The sequence below is a fragment of the Sapajus apella genome, unplaced genomic scaffold (genome assembly GCF_009761245.1).
Source record: "Sapajus apella isolate SASKATOON/1434 unplaced genomic scaffold, GSC_monkey_1.0 scaffold202, whole genome shotgun sequence".
Taxonomy (NCBI): domain Eukaryota; kingdom Metazoa; phylum Chordata; class Mammalia; order Primates; family Cebidae; genus Sapajus; species Sapajus apella.
Window position 1 is genome coordinate 71327 of NW_022437142.1, and position 27384 is coordinate 98710.

The window sequence follows — 27384 nt, forward strand, 5'->3', positions numbered from 1 at the left end:
GATGCTGCTGAAGGCCTTAGCCTGCCAAAGGATAGCAGCAGCAAGGTCAGAGCTGGTTCAGGAGGATTGAGGAGCATGCCGTGGGCTCAAGAGAATGAAGCCAAGTCCCAGCCTCCTCCTTATGGTGGCCCAGGGGGTGCAGGATCTTCCCCACTTCCTGCTCTGTGATGGCAGGGTGAGCACCTGGCCTTCTGCCCTGTCTGTCTGACGCTCATCTGAGTTCTAGAAAACAGTCTGACACTCTGTTTCAATCCAAATCATCAGAATTCACTGGAGTCTGATTCCCCTGAGGATCAGCATCCTGGTTCATAGGCAGTTTATTCATTCATCAAGTATTAAGTACCTGCCATGCTCCAGAAACATCTCTAGGTGCTTGAGATACGTCACTGAAAGAAACAAACATCTGAAGGAAGGCAAAGAGTAAACTATAAATATAAATTATGTGGAATGTGAAAAGATGAAATGCTGTGAGCACAGCAGAGCAGGCTCAGGGAAATGGAGAGGGCGGGGGTGAGAGAGCCGGGGGAGGGCAGGATGTCACTTAAGCAGGGCTCAGGCAGGCCTCCTGGAAGAGGAGACAGCTGAGCGCAGACATGCACAGCCATAGGTTTTTAAAATCCCGCGTTAGGCCAGGCGCAGTGACTCGCGCCTATAATCCGAGCACTTTGGGAGGCTGAGGCAGGCAGATCACTTGAGATTAAGAGTCAAGACCAGCCTGGCCAACATGGTGAAACCCCATCTCTACTAAAAATACAAAAATTAGCCGGGCATGGTGGCGCACGTCTGTAATCCCAGCTACTCCAGAGGCTGAGGCAGGAGAACCACTGGAACTGGGAGGCGGAGGTTGCAGTGAGCTGAGATCTCGCCACTGCACTCGAGCTGGGGCGACAGAGCGAGGCTCCATCTCAAATTTTAAAAATAAATAAATAAAATCCCAGCTTTATTCCGTAGCAGCATAGGGGAGAGTGTAGTGGTTTACTTGCCTCTTCATCCATGTAGAGACCCGGACAAATTCTGAAAGTTTGTTTAACCACTTAGATGCTGAAGATTCAGAAGCGTCATCTCAGAAGCCCACAGAGGAAAAAGCAGTTACTCCAAGCCCTGAGCAAGTGTTTGCTGAGTGTTCCCAGAAGAGGATTTTGGGATTACTAGCAGCCATGCTACCTCCCTTAAAGTCGGTAAGGGCAATTTATTTTTCAAAGAGGGGGTGGTGATACGTATAGGAAGCAAAATTGGGAAGCCAGGTACTGAAACAAATGATGACAATCATCTCTGTATCCTTGACGGTAGGATTGTAAGTTAGAATTATTTTCTTCTGACTCTTTCTGTATTTTGTAAACATATGTGTGTGTGTGTGTGTGTGTGTATATAACATCATCGTTATATGTATATAATGCTAATATTTTCTACGCTTTTATTTTGAAGTTTTAAGCTCATTGAAAACTTCAAAGAACAATGAATGAAGATCTTCACCTAGATAAATATCTAGATCTTCATCTAGATTAATATCAGTTGTTAATATTTTGCTTTATCTCCATTTATATTTTTTCCTGAACTTTTGAAAATGGCTTGAAGCCATCATTGACACTTCACCCTCAATACTTCAACCTGTGCCTCCTTAAAGTACATTCTCCTGGCCAGGCGTGGTGGCTCATGCCTGTAATCCAAGCACTTTGGATGCCAAGGTGGGCAGATCACCTGAGGTCGGGAGTTCAAGACCAGCCTGACCAACATGGTGAAACCCTGCCTTTAAAAAAAAAAAGTACGCGGTGGCTCAAGCCTGTAATCCCAGCACTTTGGGAGGCCGAGGTGGGTGGATCACGAGGTCAAGAGATCGAGACCATCCTGGTCAACATGGTGAAACCCCGTCTCTACTAAAAATACAAAAAATTAGCTGGGCATGGTGGTGCATGCCTGTAATCCCAGCTACTCAGGAGGCTGAGGCAGGAGAATTGCCTGAACCCAGGAGGCGGAGGTTGCGGTGAGCCGAGATCGCGCCATTGCACTCCAGCCTGGGTAACATGAGTGAAACTCCGTCTCAAAAAAAAAAAAAAAAAAAAAAAGTACGTTCTCCTACATAACCACAATGTCATTATCATGCTTAACACTTTTAGCATGGATAGAATAATTTTATCTTATACGTATAGCCCGAATACAGATATTCCAAGTTATCCTCAAAATGTGCTTTATAGGTTTAAAAAAAAAAAATCAGGATCCACTTAAAAATTCCATTGCATTTAGATGTCATGCTGATTTCATCTTTAATCTGCTTCCTTTGCCTTTTTTTAAACTTTCAAAACATTGACATTTTAAAGACTCTGGACAGTTTAGATATGCCTTCATTATTCTTTTCAGTAATTTTCTAGACTATTCCTGCATGTATATTTTTTCTATATGAACACTAGTGTCATTTTTATCATATTAAAGAAAAGATCCTGTTAGCTATTTCACTGAGCTGGTAGTGAATTTATTTATTAATTTAGGAATAGCTGACAATCTTTACAGCAGTCTCCCATTTTTTCTAGTAAACAGAAAGGAATCAAAGACAAAGCTAACAGGCTGCTGAAACAGGACTTCTCAACTTGGCAGGGCTTTGGGGAAGGGAAGGTTCCCACAGGACCCAAGGTTTGGTGCTCAGATCTTGGAGTCCAAGGACTTTTTTTCTAGCAGTTTGCCTGGAGATACTCAGACTTGGAAGAATCAACGTTTATGTGGGAGTTGAGGCTGATTTATAAATCAGTCACAATTCACAGGGGTATGTGTCTGGCAGGAAAATCAATAGGTGTTCCCTCTTGATATGGAAATCCCTCCAGAAGACTACGCTGTAGCTCAGAAGGTTGTATGATGCGTGTGGAACTAGAATGAGGAGAACAGGATATTTTGAAGATGTGTTTCTGTTCACCTGGGTGAATTGGCCTTACCCAGCAGCACATCTGTATAGGGAGCTGGTAATGCGCCTCTGAAATCAGCACCCTCAGGCTTGGACAGCGCAGGCACTGCCCTGGTCTTTGCCTTCCCTCCCCAACCTTTGGAGACTGAGCAGGCACATCAGCCCACGCCTTTCTTCTCTCTTAATACCACTGATTCTGCTCACTTCAGTTGCCTCTGTGTCAATTAGAACCACACCTTTTCCGTATCTCAACGGGGCAGTGCATTGAGCAACGTCTCATGGGGTGGGGCCCTTCTGCAACGGGCTGTTAGCCTTTTGTGTTGATTTTACCCATTTCACTGTAAATGACCTTTTCCTGACTTGGTCTCCACTGTGTTATACCCATTTGTGTTACGGGCAGCCAGCTTGCTTCTCGTGGGATGAGCTGGTTAACTGCTCCGTGCCAGCCAGCTGTCCCCATCCCAGCCCTGCTCCAGTGCACATTTCCCCCGCCCCTTCCTAAGTTCTTTTTGCTGTTTTTTCTAATCATTCATGAAGTCTGTATCATATTTCTTACCTAAACATGGTTGTAGTTAAATTTTTACCCACTTTTTTCAGCCTATATTTCTATCTTAATTAACCATGTAACTGTTTTACCTTTCGTCCCAAACAAAATGAGACCTTTTATTCCTTGACAAGATAAGATGCTTTTATTTCCCTCATCACATCCCAAGTATGAAAATTGTCTGATTTTTTTGACTAAATGTTTTCTTTTTACCCTTGGAACTCAGATGTTTCATTAAACTGTGTCAAAATAGATATTCTCTCCGTGAGAAAGGTTTTGTACAATAATTTTTAAAAAGATGTTCTCTTTCTATGTTCCTTCCCAGCATCATTTGCTTTTCTGATGAAAACTCCATTTGTACTTCTGCCGAGGAAATGCCCTTCTGCCATTGTTTGGTTGTGTTCTGTATCTGCCCCATTTGCATCTCCTGGATGCAGGGTAGATCTCTTTTTTTTTTTTTTTTTTTTTTTGAGGCAGAGTCTCACTCTGTCTCCCAGGCTGGCAGGCTGGAGTTCAGTGGTGCGACCTCTCCTCAGCCAACTACATCCTCCGCCTCCTGGGTTCAAGCGATTCTCCTGCCTCAGCCCCCCCGAGTAACTTGAATTACAGGCGTGTGCCACCACGCCCTGCTGATTTTTGTGGTTTTTTTAGTAGAGACAGGGTTTCACCATGTTGGCCAGGCTGATCTTGAATTACCGACCTCAAGTGTTCTGCCCACCTCCACCTCCCAAAGTGCTGGGATTACAGGTGTGAGCTGCCGTGCCTGGCCAGGGTGGACCCTTGAATCTACCCTCCATTTTATCTTCAGTTTGGTCATATTTTTCATGGGTTTATCTCTTGTTCTGAGAGATTTTATTAAGTTGACTTTTAAAAATCATCACTGAGGTTATTTTCCCCGATAATCTTTTTTTTCTTAGCAGGCACTTTGGAGGGCAAGTGATTAGTTTTATTTTAGTGTGAAAAGTGCCTAGATAGAGTCCTATAAGGAATACATAAAGAACCCTTACAACCCAATAATAAAAAGGCCTCTATCACCATAGGTTAGTTTTGCTCGTTATGAAACTTTACGTAGGTGGATTAAGTCACAGTGCATTCCTCTTGTGTTTGGCTCTTTTTTTTTTTTTTGAGACAGAGTCTTGCTCTGTTGCCCAGGCTGGACTGCAGTGGTGCAGTCTCTGCTCACTGCAGTCTCCGCCTCCCTGGTTCAAGTGATTTCTCATGCCTCAGCCTCCCAAGTAGCTGGGACTACAGGCACGCACCATCACACCAAGCTAATTTTTACATTTTTAGTAGAGACAGGGTTTCACCATGTTGGCCAGGCTGGTCTTGAACTCCTGGCCTCCAGCGATCCACCCACCTCGGCCTCCCAAAGTGCTGGGATTACAGGCATGAGCCACCAGGCCCGGCCTGTGTCTGGCTCCTTCCACTCAACATTATGTTTGTGAGATGCATCCATGTCATTGTGATTAGTTTCCTTCATTCATTTTCACTGTTTTCTAGAATTCCATTTACCATACTTTCAAAGTTTACCATTGTTGAGTGTTTCCAAACTGGAAATTACTGCAGACAGTACTATGAGCATACCCAAATGTGGCTTTTGAACATCCAAATCCGGGCCACGCTTGGTCTGCCGTACAGTTTCTGTAATGTTTGTACCAGTTCACACTCCCAGAGCAACATGTGAAAGTTTTATTTGCTCCATATCCTCTCGAATTTAGGAACAATTTCAAACTTAGATTAAAGCTGAGAATATTATACAAATAATTGTTGCCTGAGAGTAAGTTGCCAAGTTCATGCCATATCACCCCAAATATGTTAGTGTGTGTTTTCTACAAACAAGGAGATTCTCCTGTGTAACCAGACAGCAGTCATCAAAGCCAGAGAAATTAACATCAGTACATTGCTACCATCTAATCCTTAGTCCCTATTCAGGTTTCACTAGTTGCTCCAAAAATGTCTTTTATGGCAGGAGGATCAGAATTAATGTATAGGCCAGGCGCAGTGCATTGAATCTGTTATCCCAGCACTTTGGAGACCAAGGTAGGAGAATTGCTTGAACCCAGGGTTTCTGGACCAGCCTGGGAAACGTAGCAAGACCTTATCTCTACAAAAAATAGAAAAATTAATCCAGCATGGTGGCACACACCTACACTCTCAGCTACTTGGGAGGCTGAGGCAGGAGGATCACTTGAGCTCAGGAGGTTGAAGTCGTAGCGAGCCAAGGCTGCACCTCTCTATTCTAGCCTGGGCAACAGAGTGAGACTTTGTCTCTTAAAAAGAAAGAAAAAATGTGTAGCATTTTGTTGTTGTGTCCTTTAATCACCTCTAGTCTTCAACAGTTACCAGTCTTGTCTTTCATGATCACAATGCTTTTGAAGATTACAGACCACCGATTTTGTGGAATGTCTTCCTCTTTGGGGTTGGAGTTGTCTGAAGTTTCCTCATAATTAGGTTCAGGCTTTGCTTCTTGGGTGGGAAAGTCACAGACAAGATGCTGCATTCTCACTGCAGCCTGTCAAGTGGAACACAGTTTTCACGTATTTCATTACTGATCTTGCTTACTTTGATCACTGGATTAAGTGGTGTCAATTAGCCTTTTCCACTATAATCTTTCCCCTTTTGTTGTTAGTAAATATTTAGTGGGTGGAGCCTTTGAAACTGTGTAAATATCCTGCTTCTCATCAGACTATTTAGTTAGTTAGTTATGTCAGTATGGGTTCACGATTTCCTGTTTTACTCCATGAGCTATAATTCATTATTCTTATTACTTATTTTGACCATGTGAACCCATTCAGGCTGACTTCTATGTCCTTTTGACATGTCCCCATCATTTCAGGTACTTCATGAATTCTTCCTCCCCTAGCCCTAGAATCAGCCATTTCTGTAAGGTGACCTCATTCCTTTTGGTAGAGGATAGTATTTAGAAATGAAGGTTTGAGCACTAGATAGGTTAATTGCTGTGTCACCCAGGCTGTAGTGCAATGGCGCCATCTCAGCTCACTGCAACCTCCACCTCTCAGATTCAAGCAATTCTCCTGCCTCAGCCTCCCACGTAGCTGGGATTATAGGCGTTTCAGGTGCCCGCCACTACACCTGGTTAATTTTTGTGTTTTTAGTGGAGGTGGAGTTTCACCATGTTGGTCAGGCTGACCTCAAACTCCTAACCTCAGGTGATCCACCTGCCTCAGCCTCCCAAAGTGCTGGGATTACAGTGGACTGTTGATGTGGATACCTCCCCACAACACTTGGGTCTACCTCTCTAATCCAGGTTGCCCCCTTGCAGTGAGACCACCCTCACCCACAACAGGCTGCTACTCAGTGGCAGCACTCTCTTTATGCTGTTTGGACTCTGAGCCCCTGTGCCAGGCTGAACTCCCCACATGGATGCCCTCACCTCTCCTCTTAGGTTTGGACAGGCTGCACTTCTGTGTTGATGCCCTCACTCGGAGTCCAAGCTCCAACTCCAGAGGCCTGGGCACTCCTGGGCTTGGATGACTCCTTTACCCCACCTGTGCTCTGACTCCCCTGCCAGGCCCTCTCTATGGAAACTCCATATCCTGCTTGGGTTCTGACACCCTGTGGCCTATACCAGACCAGCCCCTGCCTAGGTACCTTCTGAATTCTTCTGGGACTGTGACACCCTACCAGGCTGCCGTTTCAGGGAGACACCTTCTTAAGAATCACTTTTTATTTCCAAGAACTTTTTGTTCTTTGATTGCTTTGTATTCATATTATGGATATAGTGCCGTCTTGAATCACTGTGAGGATAACAACTCAAACATTTTAAAAGTTTTCTTCAGCATAGAAATGTTTGTACCAGGCTGCTGAGCTGAATAGTTTTTATAATAATGTAGAATTGGAAACAAAGTGTTAATAAGTTGCAAGACAATATTTAAAGAAAAATAACTTTAAATTTTTAATTTTATTTTACATACACACACACACGTGTGTGTGTGTGTGTGTGTGTGTGTGTGTGTGTGTGTGTGTGTGTGTGTTTTGTGTTTGGGTTTTTTGTGAGACGGAGTCATGCTCTGTCGCCGAGGCTAGAGTATAGTTGGCATGACCACGGCTCACTGCAGCCTTCACCTCCTGGGCTCAAGCAAGTGTCTCACTTCAGCCTCCCAAGTAGCTGGGACTACAGGCATGCACCACCACACCTGGCTAATTTTTGTATGTTTGTAGATACGGGTTTCACTATGTTACCCAGGCTGATCTTGAACTCCTGGGCTCAAGTGATTCTCCCACCTTGGCCTCCTAAAAGTGCTGGGATTACAGGCACGAGTCACTATGCCTGGCCTGTTTTACATATATCATGTAAATATGCATAGAAAATCATGTAAAAAAAAGTGCTGGGACTACAGGCGTGAGTCACTATGCCTGGCCTGTTTTACATATATTATGTAAATATGCATAGAAAAAGGTTGAATGGCTATTCATCAAACTTAACAGTTGCTATCTTCTAGGCGTGGCTGCAGGGAGGGGATTTAGGAGAGCTTTAAATTTTGCGTGTTTCCGAATTATTTAAATTATTTTACAATGGCCATTTTGGAAGGTGGGGGGAACCAAATATTTAAGTTTGTTTTTCAGGGTAAAGGAGTATTAGAATTGTAAGATGAGGTCTGAGGATGTTTATTTTATAAATGATTATACATATGGCACTTAGGAAAGCCACAGCATGATTCTAGCACTAGGCCAGTTGTAAATAAAGTAGGAGGGGATATAATATTTAGATGCTTTGGTTATGTGGATTTTGCACTGAAAAGGTTTCTCTCCCTCTCTTGGCAGGGCCCCACAGTTCCCCTCATAGACCTGGAGCACGTCCTTCCACTCATGTTTCAGGTTGTCATCTCAAATGCAGGCCACCTGAATGAAACCTACCATCTCACCCTGGGTCTTCTCGGCCAGTTAATTATCCGTCTTTTGCCAGCAGAGGTAGACGCCGCGGTCATCAAAGTCCTCTCAGCCAAACACAACTTGTTTGCTGCAGGGGACAGTTCCATTGTGCCAGATGGCTGGAAAACCACCCACCTGCTCTTTAGCCTGGGAGCTGTGTGTCTGGACAGGTAGCCTTGGTTCTCGCTCCCCTAGCCACCTGCCTTCTACCCACCGTGGTGTTTGTTTAAGATGAAGGTCTGGCTATTGATTAATTTCAGTGTGCTACAGTTCTGTTGTCTGAGAGTTTTGTGGAAATAGAATTGGGTTCATGAGCAGTGCTGTCAACCCACATTAAAACTGTGCTTAACACCAGCATTAACACAGCTGAGCAGTCTCGGCACTGGCTGCTGATTCAGCTCTCTGATGAGGCATATTCTGGTTTTTTTTCTACGAGCAGTAAGTGTAGGCTTTGAGGTTGAAGAAAATAAATCTATTTTCATTGTAAAAGTAACAGAACTGCAACATCAAATTTGGAAAACAGAGATGAAGGAAAAAGCTCTGATGAGTTTGGAGCCCTGTGTCCTGCCCCTAATGGAGCTCTTGCCTTCCAGCCGGGTGGGCTTGGACTGGGCGTGCTCCATGGCAGAGATCCTGCGCTCCCTCGACAGCGCCCCACTGTGGCGTGATGTCATCGCCACCTTCACAGACCACTGCATCAAGCAGCTGCCGTTCCAGCTGAAGCATACCAACATCTTCACCCTGCTCGTGCTGGTTGGCTTCCCCCAGGTACCACACTCCGAAGGCCTGAGGGCCTGGTCACCCCTTCCAGTCTTCTCTGTGCACACCAAAGTGTCTATGGCATCTGTAGATATAGGTATAGATATCTTCGGAAGCTTTTGCCTTTGCCTGTATGCCTTGCTTTCACAGTATTGAAGTATTTTCAGGATTATGGGATAATTTATTCAATTTGCATTTTTAGCAGTTAAGCCATTTGACTCACTTAGGAGCCAGTAGTTGGCTTTGAGTAATAGCTAACCGTAATATATTAAACTACAAATAACTCCAAAGAACAATTGTCTTTCATTTTGGCATTCATCTTGACCTTATTTCTAATCTTCATGTCTCAACTGATTAGGACAAAGGGGGGCTGTAAAAACATGGCTTCATCCAGCAAGGACTGAAATCAGTTCTGTGCCAGGCCCGTGCCAGACTCTTTGGACTTTGAGATGAGAAGGTCTCTATCCTTGCATGCTTATTGAAGTCAGAGGCACAAAGGAGGCTGGGCTTGTGTCTAAGTATTCTTTCTGGTCTCGATGCTTGAGTTGCCTTTTTGTTTCTATCTCCCATGTTCTAGGTCCTCTGTGTGGGAACCCGCTGTGTTTATGTGGATAATGCCAACGAACCCCATAATGTGATCATCTTGAAGCACTTTACTGAGAAGAACAGGGCTGTGATTGTTGATGTCAAAACTCGGAAGAGGAAAACAGGTACCATGAATAATTTTTTTTTTCTAAGAATGGAAGAAAAATGTCTAATTCCTGCTTACCCTAAAATCAATGAAATTACCTTGGCTCTTGGCCTGCGTTTGATTTTTTTTTTTTTTTTGAGACGGAGTTTCGCTCTTGTTACCCAGGCTGGAGTGCAATGGCGCGATCTCGGCTCACCGCAACCTCCGCCTCCTGGGTTCAGGCAATTCTCCTGCCTCAGCCTCCTGAGTAGCTGGGATTACAGGCATGCGCCACCATGCCCAGCTGATTTTTTGTATTTTTAGTAGAGACGGGGTTTCACCATGTTGACCAGGATGGTCTTGATCTTTTGACCTCGTGATCCACCCGCCTCGGCCTCCCAAAGTACTGGGATTACAGGCGTGAGCCACCGCGCCCAGCCAGATTTTTTTCTTTTTTTTTTTTTTTTTAAGAGCAACTTATAGCTCCCTGAGCTGCTTTTTCCCCATCTCTGAAATGATGTGTTGAATTGGGATAATTTCAAAAGCCCCTTTCCATGCTGTCTTTTTGTGTATCTGGCTCTGTGTTTTTTGGTTGGCTAGATACATAGGTTTGGAACATTTCATTTCTCCATTTGCCGGTGTCATTTGTTTTCTGTGGGTAATTTAACCATATTGCAGAGTCAGGTGACTACATGGAGTCAGGTGGCTGCACTTAAAATAACTGTATTAGCATTCATGTAAGTTTCCATTTTGTTTTATCAGTAGAACACTAAAAGTATTGCATCACAAATGCCCTTTTGACTTAGTTTGCCAAACCCCAGGCAGTCTGGAACCCATTACGTTCCCAGTTCTGCTGGTGAAGCAGTCTGCATTTTCACTCCGCATCAGCATTAGTGTCTGCACTGTTTTCATGAATGCGAATGTCTAATTTCTTTTCTTTTGCATGTGAACATCCATTTGATCCACAACCACTTGTGGAGCAGATCATCCTTTCTCCATCAAATTATCTTGGCACCTTTGTTGAAAATGGACACACATGTGTCTGTCTATTTATGGATCTATTATGTTTCCTTAATCTGTATGTCCTTACTTTAATACTACACTTTTTTGACTATTGTAAATTTATTTATTTATTTGTTTTTGAGACCAAGTCTCACTCTGTTGCCCAGGCTGGAATGCAGTGGCATGATCTCAGCTCACTGCAACCTCCACCTCCCGGGTTCCAGCAGTTCTCCTGCCTCAGCCTCCCAAGTAGTTGAGATTACAGACACACATAACCATGCTCAGCTGATTTTTTGTCATTTTTTTTTTTTGAGACGGAATTTCGCCCTTGTTCCCCAGGCTAGAGTGCAAGTAGCACGTTCTCAGCTCACTGCAACCTCCACCTACCATGTTCAAGCGAGTCTCCTGCCTCAGCCTCCCACGTAACTGGGATTACAGGCATGTGCCACTACGCCCAGCTAATATTTGTTAATAGAGATGGGGTTTCTCCATAGTGGTCAGGCTAGTCTCCAACTCCCAACCTCAGGTGATCTGCCCACCTCGGCCTCCCAAAGTGCTGGGACCACAGGCATGAGCCACTATACCCAGCCAACTTTTTGTATTTTTAGTAGAGACGAGGTTTCACCATGTTAGCCAGGCTGGTCTCGAACTCCTGACGTCAGGTGATTTGTCCGCGTTGGCCTCCCAAAGTGCTGAGATTACAGGTGTGAGCCACCACACCCGGCCTAATGTCTGTATTTTTAATAGAGATGGGGTTTCACCATGTTGGCCAGGCTGTTCTCAAACTCGTGACCTCAAGTGATCCTCCTGCCTCGGCCTCCCAAAGCACTGGGATTACAGGCATGAGCCACCACACCTAGCCAGACTATTTTAAATTTGTATAAAATTTTGAAATCAAGTCTTTTAGCTTTGTTCTTTTTCAGAATTGTTTTGGCTCTTCTAGTTTCTTTGCCTTTCTGTGTAAATTTTAGAATCAGCTCCTACAGAAGAGTTTTTGTAAAAGAGCCTGTAGGAACCAGGCTCAGTGGCTCACACATGTAATCCCAGCACTTTCCAGAGACCCTATCGCTACATAAAATAAAATAGCCAGATGTGGTGGCATGCTGTAGTCCCAGCTGCTTGGGAGGCTGATGTGGGAGGATCGCTGTGCCTGGAGCTCAAGGCTGCAGTGAGCCGTGATCTCCACTATAGCCTGGGCAACAGAGCAAGACCCTATCTCAAAAAATATTAGACTTCTGGAATTTTGATTGGTGTTGCATTGACTCTATAGATTCATTTAAGGAGATATCTTACAATACAGATGCTCCTCAATTTATAATGGGGTTATGCCCTGATAAACACATTATAAAGGCTGAAAAATCATTAAATTGAACCATTATAAGTCAGGGGCTGTCTATATTGAGTCTTTTGGCCCATGAGTATGGTACCTCTCTCAGTTTATTTAGAAAATAAATTTAGATTTCTTTAATTTCTCTTGGTCCGGCATATTGGGGTATTAGCTGTCTTCTCTTGTTTTCTAATCTTGGCAATTTACGTCTTCTCTTTTTGTTTTCTAGATAGCCTAGCCAGAGATCTACAAAGTTATTTTATTTTTTCAAAGGACCAACTTAGGTTTCATTTGTTTTTCTTTTATTTCTCTTTGCTATTTCTTTGATTTCTGCCCAGATTAACTTCTTTATTTCTTCTGGCTTTGTGTTTAATGTGTTGTTACTGCTTTTCTGGTTTCTTTTTTTTTTTTTTTGTAGAGGCAGGGTCTCACCATGTTGCCCAGGCTGGTCTCAAACTCCTGGACTCAAGTGATCCTCCTGCCTTAGCCTCCCAAAGTGGTGGGGTTATAGGCAAGAGTCACCACACCTGGCTGCTTTTCTGGTTTCTTTCTTTCTTTTTGAGGTGGAGTTTCACTCTTATTGCCCAGGCTGGAGTGTGATGGCGTGATCTCAGCTCATGGCAACCTCTGCCTCCTGGGTTCAAGCGATTCTCCTACCTCAGCCTCCTGAGTAGCTGAGATTACGGGCACATGTCACCACATCTGGCTAATTTTTGTAGTAGAGACAGGGTTTTTTACCATGTTGGTCAGACTGGTCTTAAACTGCTGACCTCAGTGATCCACCTGCCTCAGCCTCCCAAAGTGCTGGGATTACTGGTTTCTTATGGTAGGAGTCGTCACTGATTTGAGACCTTTCTTCCTTGCCAATAGAAGAATTTTGATTCTATGCATTTCCTTCTAAATGTGACTTAGCCACATCCATAATTTTTTTCTTTTCCGGTGTCCTTTGGATTCAGTAGGAACATCCCACAATTTTTTATATGATATATTATTTTCATTTAGGTCACAGTATTTTCTAATTTATCTTGTGATTTTTTTTCTTTGCTCTGTGGATTATTTAAAAGTTTGATATTTAATTTCTAAATATTTGGGGGATATTCCAGATATCTTTTGGTTATTGATTTCAGGTTTAATTCACTTGTGGTCAGAGAGCATATTTTTAATTAGTTCAGTCCTATTATGGTTATTACAGTTTGTTTTATTATCCAAAATTAGGTCTGTTTTCATGAAGGTTCCATGTGCACTTTAAGAGAATGCATGTACTGTGCTATTGGTGGAGTATCCTGTAGGTGTTATTTAGGTTAAGTCAATGGATAATGTTATTGAAGTCTTCTGTGCCCTTACTGATGTTTTGTCTGCTTGTTCTAACAATTACTGAGAGAGGACTACAGAAGTTTCTAACTGTAATTGTATGTTTCTCTTTTTATTATGAAATGTCTGTTTTTATCCCTACTGATATTTCTCATTCTGAAATCTAATATTTATATAGCCTCTCTTGCCTTTTTAAAAATAGTCATCCTTTAGTATTCTCAAAGGGTTACTTCCAGGACTCCCCACAGATAGCAAAATTCATGGCTGCTCAAGCCCCTTAAAGTTGGCCCTCCATATCTGTGGGTTTTGCATCCACAGGTTCAACCAACCTCAAATCGAAAGCATTGTTGGCCGTTCATATCCATGGGTTTCACATCGTTTTCATCTTTTCACTTTAACCTGCCTGTGTCTTTAAAGTGGATTTCTTGTCTTTTTTTAAAAAATCCGATCTGATAAACCCTGCCTTTTAATTGATATGTTTAGACCATTTACACTTACTGCAGTTAGCAAGATGGTTGAATTTAGGAATATCTTTTTTGTTTGTTTGTTTGTTTGTTTTTGAGACAGAGTCTCACCCTGTCACCCAGGCTGGAGTACAGTGGCATGATCTCAGCTCACTGCAACCTCCACCTCCCAGATTCAAGCGATTCTCCTGTCTCAGCCTCCCAGGCAGCTGGGATCACCCGCGCCTGCCACTATGTCTGGCTAATTTTTGCATTTTTAGTAGAGACAAGGTTTTGCCACGTGAGCCATGCTGGTCTCTTACACCTGACCTCAGGTGATCTGCCCGCCTTGGCCCGAAGTGCTGGGATTACAGGCATGAGCCACCCTGCCTGACCTAAGATGATCGAATTTAAATCTGCTCTCTTCTTGCCTGTTTTCTATTTGTCTCATTTATTACTTGTCCTTTTCTCTTACTCTCCCTTCTTTTGGATTATTTTGGGTTTTTTTTCTTTTGTTTTTCCTTTTCTTAAAGAGACAGGCTCTTGCTCTGTCACCCAGGCTGGAATACAGTGGTGCAGTATGGCTCACTGTAACCGTGGGCTTCTAGGCTCAGGTGATCCTACCACTTCAGCCTCCCAAGTAGCTGGGACTACAGGCGTGTGCCAGTATGCCCAGCTAATTATTATTATTATTATCATCATTATTTATTTATTTTTGTAGAGATGGAATCTTGCTATGTTGCCCAAGTTAGTCTCAAATGCCTGTCCTCCAGCCCTCTTCCCACCTCACTCAGCCTCCCAGAGTGCTGGGTTATTTTGTTTTCCTTAATGAATTCATTTTATTTCTACTGTTGGCTCTTTAAATATATCTTTTTGGGTTTTGTTGTGGTTGCTGTAGGGTTTACAGTAGTGTACCTTCAATTAACTTCTTAGACGTTGTTCTAAGGTTTACAATGTACACCTTTAACTTATAGTCTACCTTGAGATAATATTATACTATTTCACATATAGTGTGGAAACATTAAAACATTGTTCACCTTTGTTTGTTGTGCTGTTACACATTTTACTTCTGTATGATGTAAATCTCAATACATTTTTTATTTTTTGCTTCGAAAAGTGAGGTATTGGCCAGGCATCATGGTTCACACCACCCAGCAATTTGGGACGCCAAGGAAAGAGGATCGCTTGAGGCCAGGAGTTTGGGACCAGGCTGCGCAGCATAGCTAGACCCCATCTCTACTGAAAATAATGTTTTAAAAAGCCAGATGTGGTGACACACACCTATAATCCCAGCTACTTGGGAAGCGGAGGCAGGAGGATCACTTGAGCTCAGGAGATCGAGGCTGCAGTGAGCTATGATCATGCCACTGCACTCTAGCCTGTCTCTAGCAAGAGCCTTTTTATACACAACAAAACACAGTGAAATACTACTGGTTGCATAGGGCTTACACCTGTAATCTCAGCACTTTGGGAGGCCAAGGCAGGAGGATCACAAAGCTTGAAGCCAGGAGTTCAATGCCAGCCTGGGCAACACAGCAAGACCCTGTCTCAACCAAATAATTTTTTTAAAAAAAGCAAGAGAGACAGATATTTTAAGATATTTTAAAATGAGAAAACAATAGCTTTTATATTTAGCCATATATATTTTTGTTATTTCTAGTGCTCTTCATTCCTTTGTTAATGACTCAGTTTTCCATCTGATACCTTTTTTAGTTTTTTGGGGGACCTGAAAAACTGCACTGCACATTTTTTGTAGTGCAGGTCTGATGTTACATAATCTCTCAGTTTGCCTGGGGATTTTTTTTTTTTAATACCTTTGAAAGATAATTTTGCTGGGTAAAAAATTCCAAGCTGATGGCCGGGCGCGGTGGCTCAAGCCTGGAATCCCAGCACTTTGGGAGGCCGAGGCGGGTGGATCATGAGGTCAAGAGATCGAGACCATCCTGGTCAGCATGGTGAAACCCCGTCTCTACTAAAAATACAAAAAATTAGCTGGGCATGGTGGTGCGTGCCTGTAATCCCAGCTACTCAGGAGGCTGAGGCAGGAGAATTGCCTGAACCCAGGAGGCGGAGGTTGCAGTAAGCCGAGATTGCGCCATTGCACTCCAGCCTGGGTAACAAGAGTGAAACTCCGTCTCAAAAAAAAAAAAAAAAAATTCTAAGCTGAGTTTTACCTTTGAATACTTTAAAGATGTTGGTGTAGGCTGGACGTGGTGGCTCACGCCTATAATGCCAGCACTTTGGGAGGCCGAGGCGGGTGGATCACCTAAGGTCAGGAGTTTGAGACCAGCCTGGCCAATATGGTAAAACACAATCTCTACTAAAAATACAAAAATTAGTCAGGTGTGGTGCGGACACCTGTAATCCCAGGTGTCTGAGGAGGAGTCTGAGGCAGGAGAATTGCTTGAACCTGGGAGTCGGAGGCTACAGTGAGCCGAGATTGCGCCATTGCACTCCAGTCTAGGTGACGAGAACGAAAATTCCATCTCAAAAAAAAAAAAAAAAATATGTTGGTCTACTGTCTTCTGGCTTGTATAGATTCTAAGATGAAGTCTGCTGTTACTCTTCTTTTTGCTACATTTTTGTAATGTGTCTTTTTCCTCTGGCTATATTTTTAGCAATTTGATTGTGATGTGCCTTGTCATGATTTTCTTTATGTTTCTTTTGCTTAGGGGTTTATTGAACTCCTGAGGTTTATAGTTTTCATCAAATTTGGAAAATTTTGACCATTACGTATTCAAATATTTTCTCTGTCCCCATCCTCATCTCCACCAGGACACTTCCACTCTCACTGGTGGAAAGCAGAATATTGCCAGCTCTCTGTGAGCTCCAGGAGTTATTTTGCCCAGTGTTGCTCTTTCTCTGGCCCGAGTAGTTTCCTTTCATGGAAATGTGCAAGTCAGCATGCAGCCACAGACTCGTGAGGAGCCCTCTGTGGATCTCCAGAGAGCTCTCCCCAACCCACACCTCTCTCTGTGCCTCTCCCTGCTCTGTGATATTCTACCCTGTACATTCTAGCTGCCTTGACTTCCCTGAACTCTCGTCTCTGTTTCTTTAATTCATTGAGACTGCTGGATTCTGGTTGGATGTTTGCTTCCCACTTTGCAAGCTTGGAAATCGTCTACAGATAGCTGGTGCCATTGGAGGTCTAATCTAGTTTATATCTCTTGTCTCGGAGATCACAGTCGTGTACTGCCTTTTGCCCAATGTTTGCAAGCTGTTGTTTCAGGTTTTTTCAGTGTTCTGGTTGTTTAAGGTGGGAGAGTAAATCCAGTCTCTTTTGTTCTGTCTTGTTTGGAAGTGGAAATCTCATGCATACTAATTGTTTTTTTTTTTTTTTTTGAGATGGAGTCTGGCTCTGTCACCTAGGCTGAAGTGCAATGGTGCGATCTCAGCTCACTACAACCTCTGCCTCCTGAGTTCAAGTAATTCTCCTGCCTCAGCCTCCTAAGTAGCTGTAATCCCAGGCATGTGCTGCCATGCTCAGCTAATTAGTGTATTTTTAGTAGAGACAGAGTTTTGTCATGTTGACCAGGCTAGTCTTGAACTCTTGACCTCAAATGATCCACCTGCTTTGGCCTCCTAAAGTGCTGGGATTACAGGCGTGAGCCACTACGCCCCGGCTCATGTATACTATTTTTAAGAACTTTTGTTAACACCTTTGTAGATGACCTGCTTATGCACAATAGTAAGAATGTAAATTGTCCCACTCAGTTTCTTGGTGGATAGGTAGCCATTACTATTTTTGTGTTTACCTGCAAGCTGGGTTTCCTGGCTAAGATTGAGGCCGGAAGATTTGTCTTTCTGCAGTCCTTACATTAGTAAGGCATGTTACTGTGGAAGAAGCAGCTGCTGGAAGCATAAACTGTACTTTCTGTGCCTTTCTCTTTCTGCCTGATGTCACCCTTCAGTGAAGGACTACCAGCTGGTCCAGAAGGGAGGAGGACAAGAGTGTGGTGACTCCCAGGCCCAGCTGAGCCAGTACTCCCAGCACTTTGCCTTCATTGCTAGTCACCTTCTGCAAACCAGCATGGACAGCCATTGTCCCGAGGCAGTGGAAGCAACTTGGGTCCTGTCTCTGGCCCTCAAAGGATTGTATAAAACATTAAAGGTAATGGTGAGCTTCTCCAGTTGGCAATAGATCTGTCTATAATTTGGCATCTGCGTGGTGATTAACTAGGAGGAAATGCCATCTGATTTCAATGGATGGTAAACCATAGGAACTTCATCATTTTTAGAAACACCTGGGCCTTGCACAGATAACTTCAAAGAGGAAATACAGTTTTCCTGATAGTCAGGTTCTCTGTCTTTCCATACTGGTTCCATATAGAACCAGGCAGGGACCTTGTAGGACTTTGTCAGCCATGCTCAGAGGCCTGGATTTTAGCCTAAAGAGCACTGGAAAGCTTTCGGAAGTTCGAGCAGGGGTGTGACATAAAATAGGCTTTATTCAAAAGCATTTGTTGAATGAATGAGAGTGAACGAACAGACAGTGAGTTATAGCTAAGGCTGTACCTTCTTGACTCCAAGGCAGTCACAAATCATTCCTTTTCTGCTTGGCAGGCTCACGGTTTTGAAGAGACCCATGCCACCTTCCTTCAGAGCGATTTACTGAAGTTGCTGGTGAAAAAGTGCAGCAAAGGGACTGGCTTTAGTAAAACGTGGCTCCTCCGGGACCTGGAAGTAAGAGACCAGAGCGACTCCTGCTACTCTTGCCTGGTGCAGATGTACTGGCCTAGGAGTTAGAAGTGTCAGCAAGTTCCAGCTGCCTCTGCCCTGTGCACACTCATTTAGTACAGGGTTTGAAACTCCTAGCTTCTGTGTTGCCTTCTGGAAATAGGGATTATGACACCTGTCTACCCCTGTCAGGGAAAATGAATTTAATGTTTGTTCAAAGGACAGTGGAAGAGAAGCATTTTATGGAAACACGTGATTAAGCATTGTATCATGGTCATAAAGTACACCCTTGAATTATTATTTCCCTTTAAAGTTCCTTTCAGCCACAATCAGCCTCTAAATTTGTCCTCACTTATGTTTATTTTATGTAGGATTTTAGTTGATATTTTTAATTTTATTGCTATTCGCCTTAGACCTTGGAGTTTTCTTAGTGGGATTTCTGTGGTTCCCTGTGGACTTTCTGTGCCCAGAGCCAGGTGTAGGCCCAGGAAAGGCTGCCGCCGCAGAGGAGGGAGTGCGTGGCCATTTACAGCCCCGCAGAACCGGCACCCGCAGAAACAGCTCTCAGTTGCCAAAAGAGGATTTGGTTAGGTTTAAGGAAAATATGCTAAAACATATGAATGGATAATTTGGACAGTATTTGAACTTTTATTCTTAGGGAATATTTTAAATTAAAATCTTTATTATTAGAACCACATTGCAGAAAACTTAAAAACTGTAAAAGAAAAAAAAAAAACCCTCCAAACTCTATATCCCAAACACAGCTGCCATTAGCCTTTCGTGTATTTTCTCCCTCTTGTTTTGTTTCTGTGCATCTACAGTACATGCGTAACTCTTGACTGTATGACGACATAGTATTCAAATCAACTGATGGCATATGGGCATCTTTCTAAGTTTTGATGTAGTTTTCATAACCACCATTTTTTCTGGCTACATATAATACATGAAGGTGGCTTTCAGTTTTTTTGCCATTAGTGCTTTACTGAGCATACTGTAAAAATAACTTGATATATTTTACATTATTCGTAACAGATGAGTTGCTGGGTGAAAGCATATGAGCATTTTCATAGCTGTTTACATTTTGCCAAAGCAAGTTCTAAAAAGGATGATGGCGGTTCATACCATCTGTGGGAAAGTTAATCAACACAAAGGTCCCCACGGTGTGCAGTTAGTGTTTCTTCGGTTACAAAGTATAATTAAACATACATTTGTGTTTCTTTTCTGATTTCACATTCTTCAAGTAAAGTCTGATGTCTTAAAAAGTTAGGGCAAATATTTTCATGATTAAAGGACTGTGCCGTCTTCCCACCTCCTGAGTGCTCACGTTCTGCGGGTTTTCTTTCTATGTAGATTTTGTCCATCATGCTGTACTCCTCAAAAAAGGAGATGAGTGCTTTGGCTGAGCACGGAGACCTAGAGCCGGATGAGCGAGGAGACCGAGAGGAAGAGGAGGAACGGCCGGCCAGCAGCCCTGGCGACCCAGAGCAGAAAAAGCTGGACCCCCTCGAGGGCCTGGATGAGCCCACCAGAATATGCTTCTTGGTGTGTCCTTGAGTCACCGTGTGGCTTGGGCAGGGGCATTTGAGGGATGGCTTCTCTTTGACTCGGGCCATGTTTCAGCCTAAATATGAAAATGCTTCCGTCTGACGTCCTGGGAATTCCCTTTCTAAAGACTCAATCTGTGTTGTTGCAGAATTGATCCAGAAGAACAGAAAAGCCCCCAGCAATAGTTCTTAATATTTTGGGTTATAAACTCAAAAGCTTCAGCTCCTCTCTCCCCATAAAATACACATTCAAATATCATGTAAAATGTTGCATGAATTTCCACTAAAGCCCTAAGGCCTGTACGTGAACTCCTGTGTGATAGTTCCTTCCTCACAGTTTCTCAGAAATACACTCTTGCCTTCCCTAAGTAGTCTGTTCTTCTTCAGAACAATATGAGAAGGATGGGGGCCTGGACTTCAAAAGCTGTAACTAAATGAAGAGTCAACAGAATGTAGGGTAGAATGTCAGAGAAAGCAAATCCTGGCCAGGCACAGTGGCTCACACCTGCAATTCCAGCACTTTGGGAGGTGGAGGCAGGAGGATTTCTTGAGGCTGAGAGTTCAAGACCAGCCTGGGCAGCATAAAAAGATGCTGTCTCTAGCAGAAATCAGACTTGCCAGGTGTGGTGGCATGCCCCTGTAGTCCTCGCTACCCAGGAGGCTGAGGCAGGAGGATCACTTGAGCCCAGTAGTTCGAGGTTACAGTGAGCTATGATCTCACCACTGCACTCCAGCCTGGGCAACCAAGTGAGACCCTGTGTCAAAAAAAGAAAATACAGTGCCCAGGTATGTGCTGGTTGTCAAACCGGAGCGTAAAACGGCGTAGAGACGCTAGCAGTGACTGCAACGTGGTAAATAAGTATTTACTATTAGCATTGTGTTTTGTTGATATGCTATTTCTTTCAGGTTTTAGTGTTTTATAATTTCCTTTGAAGTTACAGTAGTAATGCACATGTTAATAGTCCACGTTTTAGCGCTTACAGTTTTATATGCTTTTTAAACTACCCATACAATATTCTTCAGTTACAACCTGTGGAAGCTTTTGATAGATTGTCTTCTCAGGTTTAAGTTCAGTTTATCAGCAGTGTATTGAAGTGCTTTTAATGGTTCTTGTCTGCTTCCTCCCTGGGCCTTCAGATGGCTCACGATGCCCTCAATGCCCCTCTGCACATTCTCCGGGCCATATACGAACTGCAGATGAAAAAGACCGACTCTTTCTTCCTGGAGGTTCAGAAGAGGTAAGGGGCATTTCGGTGCAGCGGAGTGTGGCCAGGGAGAGAACATGTGAGGGTGGGAGGGCGCACCTCCTGACAGCGGGCTCAGGACGGACGCGCCGACAGGCCGGGAAGCAGTTGTTAGTCCTTCATAAAGCGATGTCGAGGGCACCTGGGCTGCACCACACGGGTCATCTTCCAAGTGCACTGTGGGTTACTCTTGAAAACTTACGTTTGTCACCTCCACGAGTAAACTCATTTCACAGATGCAGACATTGGGCAGGCACCAAGATGTGTCTCGTGTATAATCCCAGTGAGCAGACAGCACAGAGAAGAACTGCTGCTCAAGAGATGTTTAAAATTAAGAACATTCCCTTTTTCTTGGCCAGGAAATGCAGAGCTAGTTCTCAGGCCCAGCTTTTTAATTTGGGTGGAACTTTACAAATCTGGAATCTCATCTCCTCCTCCGTCCCCCATATCCTAATTTTGACTTCTTGTTCTAATTTATAGTAAATCTCATTTAATTTTTCTTTCATTTTGTATTTCGTCTTTCTCTTTACCGTACATGTTTCTTATATGCTGCCTAAAATCCTTTAGGAGATAAGCAGGGCTGCTCAGTTAGGGTACGGTCTAAGAAACCAGAAATATAATGGACAGATAGATAGAATTTATATAATGGACGGATAGAATGTAAAGGTAGGAGAGAGAGAATTGTTTTCTCTTTCTCACGTAACAGTCCAGAGGTAGGCAGAGTCTGGGGTGGGTGACAGCTCTGCTCCACAGAGTGACCCAGAAATCCCAGCGTTCTCACCAGTGGAGTGAAAGCTTGCTTGGCCACCCCACCTGTAGGTTCTAGCCCAGAGGAAACGGGGAACGTGGAGAAGGGAGTGCACTGTTAGCCCAGTAGACCCCAGAGGTGGCACACCACCTCTCTCACCTGCCACTGCCAAGAGCCCAGGGGCATCACCACTCTAGCTGCTACCCATGTCTCTAGCTGGGTGACCGTCTCTCTTGCTAAAACTCTGGGGAGCTTTAGAGAAGAGAGAAGGGTCACCGAGTTTCTACCAAAGTCGTCCAGCTGTTCAGACTGTGCAATAAGGCAAACACCAGGCTGTAACCATTCCAGCTGTTTCTGTACCTCACTTCTGTTTTCTGTGTGTCATCTGCCTTTTTCTGTCCATGAAGCTCCAACCACAGCAGCAGAGTCACTCTGAACTCATTCTGATTCAGGAGCTGCCCAATTCGGGGATCACTCTTTGCTTAAACTCTGTTAAATTCTTTAAAAACGAAAGAAAGAAGAGGCGTCCAGGCATGGTGGTGTGAGCCTGTAATCGCAGCTACTAGGGAGGCTGAGGCAGGAGGATGGCTTGAGCCCAGGAGTTCCAGGCCAGCCTGGGCAACGTAGCTCATCTCTAAAAAACCAAATCATCTAAAAAAACAAATTTCAAAAAAATGTTTTTTTAATGAAAATAAAACATTTGAATTAATTTAAAAAATGAAAAAGATGGAAGAGGAGAATGGATTTTTCAGGCAAGTTTGCAGCCTCTGCCACAAAGCTTACATGCATTCTGTATCCATGAATAACTGAAGGCTGTGAATCCACTCTGCCACAAAGCTTACATGCATTCTGTATCCATGAATAACTGAAGGCTGTGAATCCAGTCAGCAAAATATAGAAAGTGACAATATCATTGATACTAACAGAAAAACAGCTCTGATCAGCATTGCTGACAAGTTTAAGTGCAGGTGAAAACTCTTGCCTTTCTGCGCTTTGGGTCCTCAACTTTGTGCTGCTTTTCTTAAGGTTTGACGGTGATGAGCTCACCACAGATGAGCGGATACGGTCCCTGGCTCAGCAGTGGCAGCCCAGTAAGAGTCTGAGGCTGGAAGAGCAGAGCGCCAAAGCTGTGGATACAGACATGATTATCTTGCCATGCTTGGTATGTCACCCCACCTTGGACCCAACGTGTCTGCATCCCCATCCCCGCCCCCATACCACCACTGTAAGAAGGCTGGACCCCTGTAATGGTGGTCTTGGGTTTGCAGTCCCGGCCTGCACGCTGTGACCAAGCTACTGCTGAATCGAACCCTGTGACCCAGAAGCTGATCTCCAGCACAGAGAGTGAACTGCAGCAGAGCTACGCCAAGCAGCGCCGTAGCAAGAGCGCCGCCCTGCTGCACAAGGAGCTGAACTGCAAGAGTAAGAGGGCTGTCCGGGACTACCTCTTCCGAGTGAACGAGGCCACAGCCGTCCTGTACGCCCGCCACGTGCTTGCATCCCTGCTCGCCGAGTGGCCCGGCCACGTGCCAGTGAGCGAGGACATCCTGGAGCTCAGTGGCCCTGCCCACATGACCTACATTTTGGATATGTTCATGCAGCTGGAGGAAAAGCACGAGTGGGAGAAGGTAGTTACGCAGACCAAGCTTTCGCTCACCCACCGGGCTCTTCCTCTGCCCCACAGGCTTCCTCCAGTGAGTGCTTCCTGGAGCGAGGCTACCCGTGTGGCTGTGCAGCTCCCTCACAGGTGTGAATGCAGCAAAGGTAGGGCCACTGTATCCTCTCCCAAGGATTGGGCTGCTGAGGAACTCAGGGGCCCTGAGTGTGATTTCCTGCTGAACTAGAAAGCTTTGTCGCCACCTTCCCAGTTTCTAAGTGCAGAAATCTTGAGGCACATTTGGTAGCTCCTTTTTCACCTGGTCGCTCACCCACCTTCACACACACACACAGTCCATCAGGAGGCTCATTTGGCCTCTCACCACCAGACCTCGAGGTCCTGTCCCGGCCTCGCTGCCCTGCAGGTGCTGGCAGGCTTGCTTTAGCATATTTCTCTTTGGGAAAGGGCGAAGGGAGCCATCCTGCCTCCACTCGGCCCCCGCGTGGATGCATCCTCCCCGGTTCTCGCCACCTGGAGCTCCCAACTCTGTGCCTCACTCTAGGCACCGATCACATTGCGTGGTCATTATTTCTCCGTAGGCCAGTCCACTTGCCTGGCGGGGACCCCTTCAAGGACCAGGACATTTATGATTGATTCTATTAGTTCTGTCAGACCACTTCTAAGCAGTAACATTCTGAAAGGACTACAGTACCCTGATGGATAGCAGGGGCCCGGTCAAGTGAGAGGTGGCTGGTGGAGCTGGTTTTGGTGATGGAGTCACAGAGGCTCTTTCTAGGTCTAAGGTGATGCAGCACCTTTGGGTGGGCCTTGGGTTGAAGTAAACTCTCCCTTCTTCCCGATGCCACTAGCGGGCCCTGACCTTATCTGCCTGCGTCCCACCAGATCCTGCAGAAAGTGCTCCAGGGCTGCCGAGAAGACATGCTGGGGCCCATGGCCCTGGCTGCCTGCCAGTTCATGGAGGAGCCAGGAATGGAGGTGCAAGTGAGGGAGTCGAAACACCCATATAACAACAACACCAACTTTGAGGTACGATCGGGGTTGGCAGGCCTGGTGAGGGCCACTGAGTGGCAGAGACCTCACCAGCCCCTTGGGGCTCTTCCCCTCCGGCCAGCAGACCTGGCTGGCCAGGGAAGTGCCTCCTTGAACAAGCTGCGGTCTGCCTTCCTGAGGCCAGGGCTTCTGCACAAGCGAGTCTCCTCTCTCCGTGCCTTTCATGTTTTAATAGAAGAAAACGGGCCACCTGGCCCTGGAGGAGAGTGTTACTTTCCCTGCAGCAAGCTCCTGAGAGGGAGTCCTCAGCGTCACAGTCAGGCAGGGAGTCTGAATGTGGTCCAGGTTGAACCCTCACTCTTCAGCTGCCTCCTAATGACCTGCCCACACCTTGGATACCACAGCCCCTTGTTAAAATCTCCCAGAACTGAATCAGTCTCATCTTTTCCATCCTTAACTTTGTATCTGGGCAGGAAGGTTGGAGTTTTGATGAGGCAGGAATGGGGCAGCCTCCATTATTCTCATTGCCTTAAGGCCATCTGTATCCCTTTGGCACTTTTTTTTTTTTTTTTTTTTTTTTTTTTTGAGACAGAGTCTCTCTCTGGCTGGAGTGCAGTGGTGTGATCTCGGCTCACCACAACCTCCGCCTCCCAGGTTCAAGTGATTCTCATGCCTCAGCCTCTAGAGTAGCAGGAATAAAGGCATCCACCACCGTGCCCAGCTAATTTTTGTATTTTTAGCAGAGATGGGGATTCACCACGTTGGCCAGGCTGGTCTCAAACGCCTGACCTCAGGTGATCTGCCTGCCTTGGCCTCCCAGAGTGGTGAGATTATGGGCGTGAGCTACCTCACCTGGCCCCCTTTAGCACTTTTTTAAATGTTAGAGAGGAAAAAGAAATGGTGGAGTTGCTGAGGCAGCTGCGTCTTGAGTGGAAGGCACCCACAGCAGCGATGGCAGAGGATGGAAGCCAGGTTAGAACTGGGTGATTGGCCAGCTGAGATTTTGTTTTCCCAAAGTATAACCTCCTAACTGTCTTGCTTCCAAGCCTCCTCTCTCACCTGGTTCCTGGGCTCCTGCTCCACTCCCTTGCACACAGGCACATGTGGCCAGCCACTGCGTTCCACCCCCAAGAGGCCGGTCTTCTCCACCGACCCTAGACACTCCTTGCCCTTTTCTGGGGTTCCTGTTGCTGCTACTTTCTGCCTCCTCACTTTTGCCTCAGCCCGGCCTTGCCCCATACCAGCTGTCAGTGATGCTACCACCGTGCGAGCCTCGCCAAAGCTTTCCGGGGTTTCCCCTGTGGTCCAGAGTCTGAGTGCCTCATTTTAGGGCACAGGGTCTTCCGTGTCAGCCCCTGCCAACCTCTCTGGGGTCATGTCTTATCCCTGTTCCTACCTCCCAAGCATATGTGCCCACATAGACACCCTTAACTCCAAGCACGCCGAGCTCCTTGCCATTCCCTGATGTGCTACGCCTTCCCAGTGTTGTTCCCAGTGCTCCTCCCAGGCCTGAAATGCGCCCCAGGCACTCACATCACCTTGCCTCCCACTCCCACTCTCTCCCGACAGGGTTCTCCTGTCCCCTTCACTCTGCACAGCAGCCCGACACTTGTCCGCGGGGGTCCTGCGTCGCCTGCTGCGCCGTGCTTCCCTCCCACCATATTTGCAGCCTGTGCGTGCTCCTTGCCCCAGCTGGAGGGCACTCCTGGAGGCCAGGACTGTGGTTTCCTCATTCTCACAGCCCCGCGTCCAGCCGCAGGACTCCGTATGGGGCAGCTGCAGTCGATGTCTAGTGAGCAGTATCAACAGAGGTGTTGTTTCCCTCCCTAGGATAAAGTTCACATTCCCGGTGCCATCTACCTCTCAATCAAATTCGACTCGCAGTGCAACACGGAGGAGGGCTGCGACGAGTTGGCCATGTCCAGCAGCAGTGACTTCCAGCAAGACCGACACAGCTTCAGCGGGTCCCAGCAGAAGTGGAAAGATTTCGAACTTCCAGGTAGTGAAACAAATGCTCGATGATATAGGTTCTTGGCAGGCAGCGTTTACACTTGACATTGAGAAGGGAACTTACTGGGGAATGTTTAAAGGGTTCAGTACCTCCCATCAGAAACATCTCTGTTGCCATTCCTGTTGCTGCCGTTCCTCATCTGCCTGATTCTTGTGTGCCTAGGAGACACTCTGTATTACCGCTTCACCTCCGACATGAGCAACACCGAGTGGGGCTACAAATTCACCGTGACAGCCGGACACCTGGGGCGGTTCCAGACAGGTGTGTGCTCGGGGCTTTGCGTTCGCACCGTCTGCCTGCCAGGGACACTCCATGGCTCTGGGTGCCATGATGTCACTGATCTTGGTTAAATCAAAGCAGGTACTTTTCTCTCACACTTTCACAGATTTGTGTCACAAACCCCACACCTGTCACTCTTAAGGATGATCTCATTGGCTAGTTGAAACTTGAATGGCCAGCTTGAGAGGCATTCTGTCAGGACCAGAAAAAGATGCTTGTTCTCTTAGGATTTGCCAGGGCGTTTTGCTAGAAGAAGGAACTGAAAATATTGCTTTCGTGTTATTTTTACAAATGCCTTAATTTCAGTCAGAAGTTAAATGATCACAATCAGTTCATCCTATTTTTTAAATTTTGAGCAGTTTATAAAATGTATAATTCTTAATGTACACAATTTTTATACTTTATATAATACAACTACTTATTATATATCTCTG

The 27384-nt window shown here is 45.3% G+C and overlaps 1 protein-coding gene across 3 annotated transcripts in view; it reads left to right on the forward strand.

Moving 5' to 3' along the window:
* The window catches only part of ZZEF1 (zinc finger ZZ-type and EF-hand domain containing 1), a 104542-nt gene that overhangs the window by 70396 nt on the left and 6762 nt on the right, over positions 1-27384 (forward strand). For all 3 annotated transcript variants that reach the window (XM_032270031.1, XM_032270032.1, XM_032270030.1), the window contains 13 exons: positions 1039-1178; positions 8220-8497; positions 8921-9095; positions 9664-9796; positions 17751-17950; positions 18403-18522; positions 19867-20058; positions 21198-21298; positions 23079-23214; positions 23321-23680; positions 24553-24696; positions 26491-26659; positions 26834-26932. In XM_032270031.1, the coding sequence (XP_032125922.1) occupies positions 1039-1178; positions 8220-8497; positions 8921-9095; positions 9664-9796; positions 17751-17950; positions 18403-18522; positions 19867-20058; positions 21198-21298; positions 23079-23214; positions 23321-23680; positions 24553-24696; positions 26491-26659; positions 26834-26932 (2247 nt within the window). The remainder of the gene's footprint in view (positions 1-1038; positions 1179-8219; positions 8498-8920; positions 9096-9663; positions 9797-17750; positions 17951-18402; positions 18523-19866; positions 20059-21197; positions 21299-23078; positions 23215-23320; positions 23681-24552; positions 24697-26490; positions 26660-26833; positions 26933-27384) is intronic.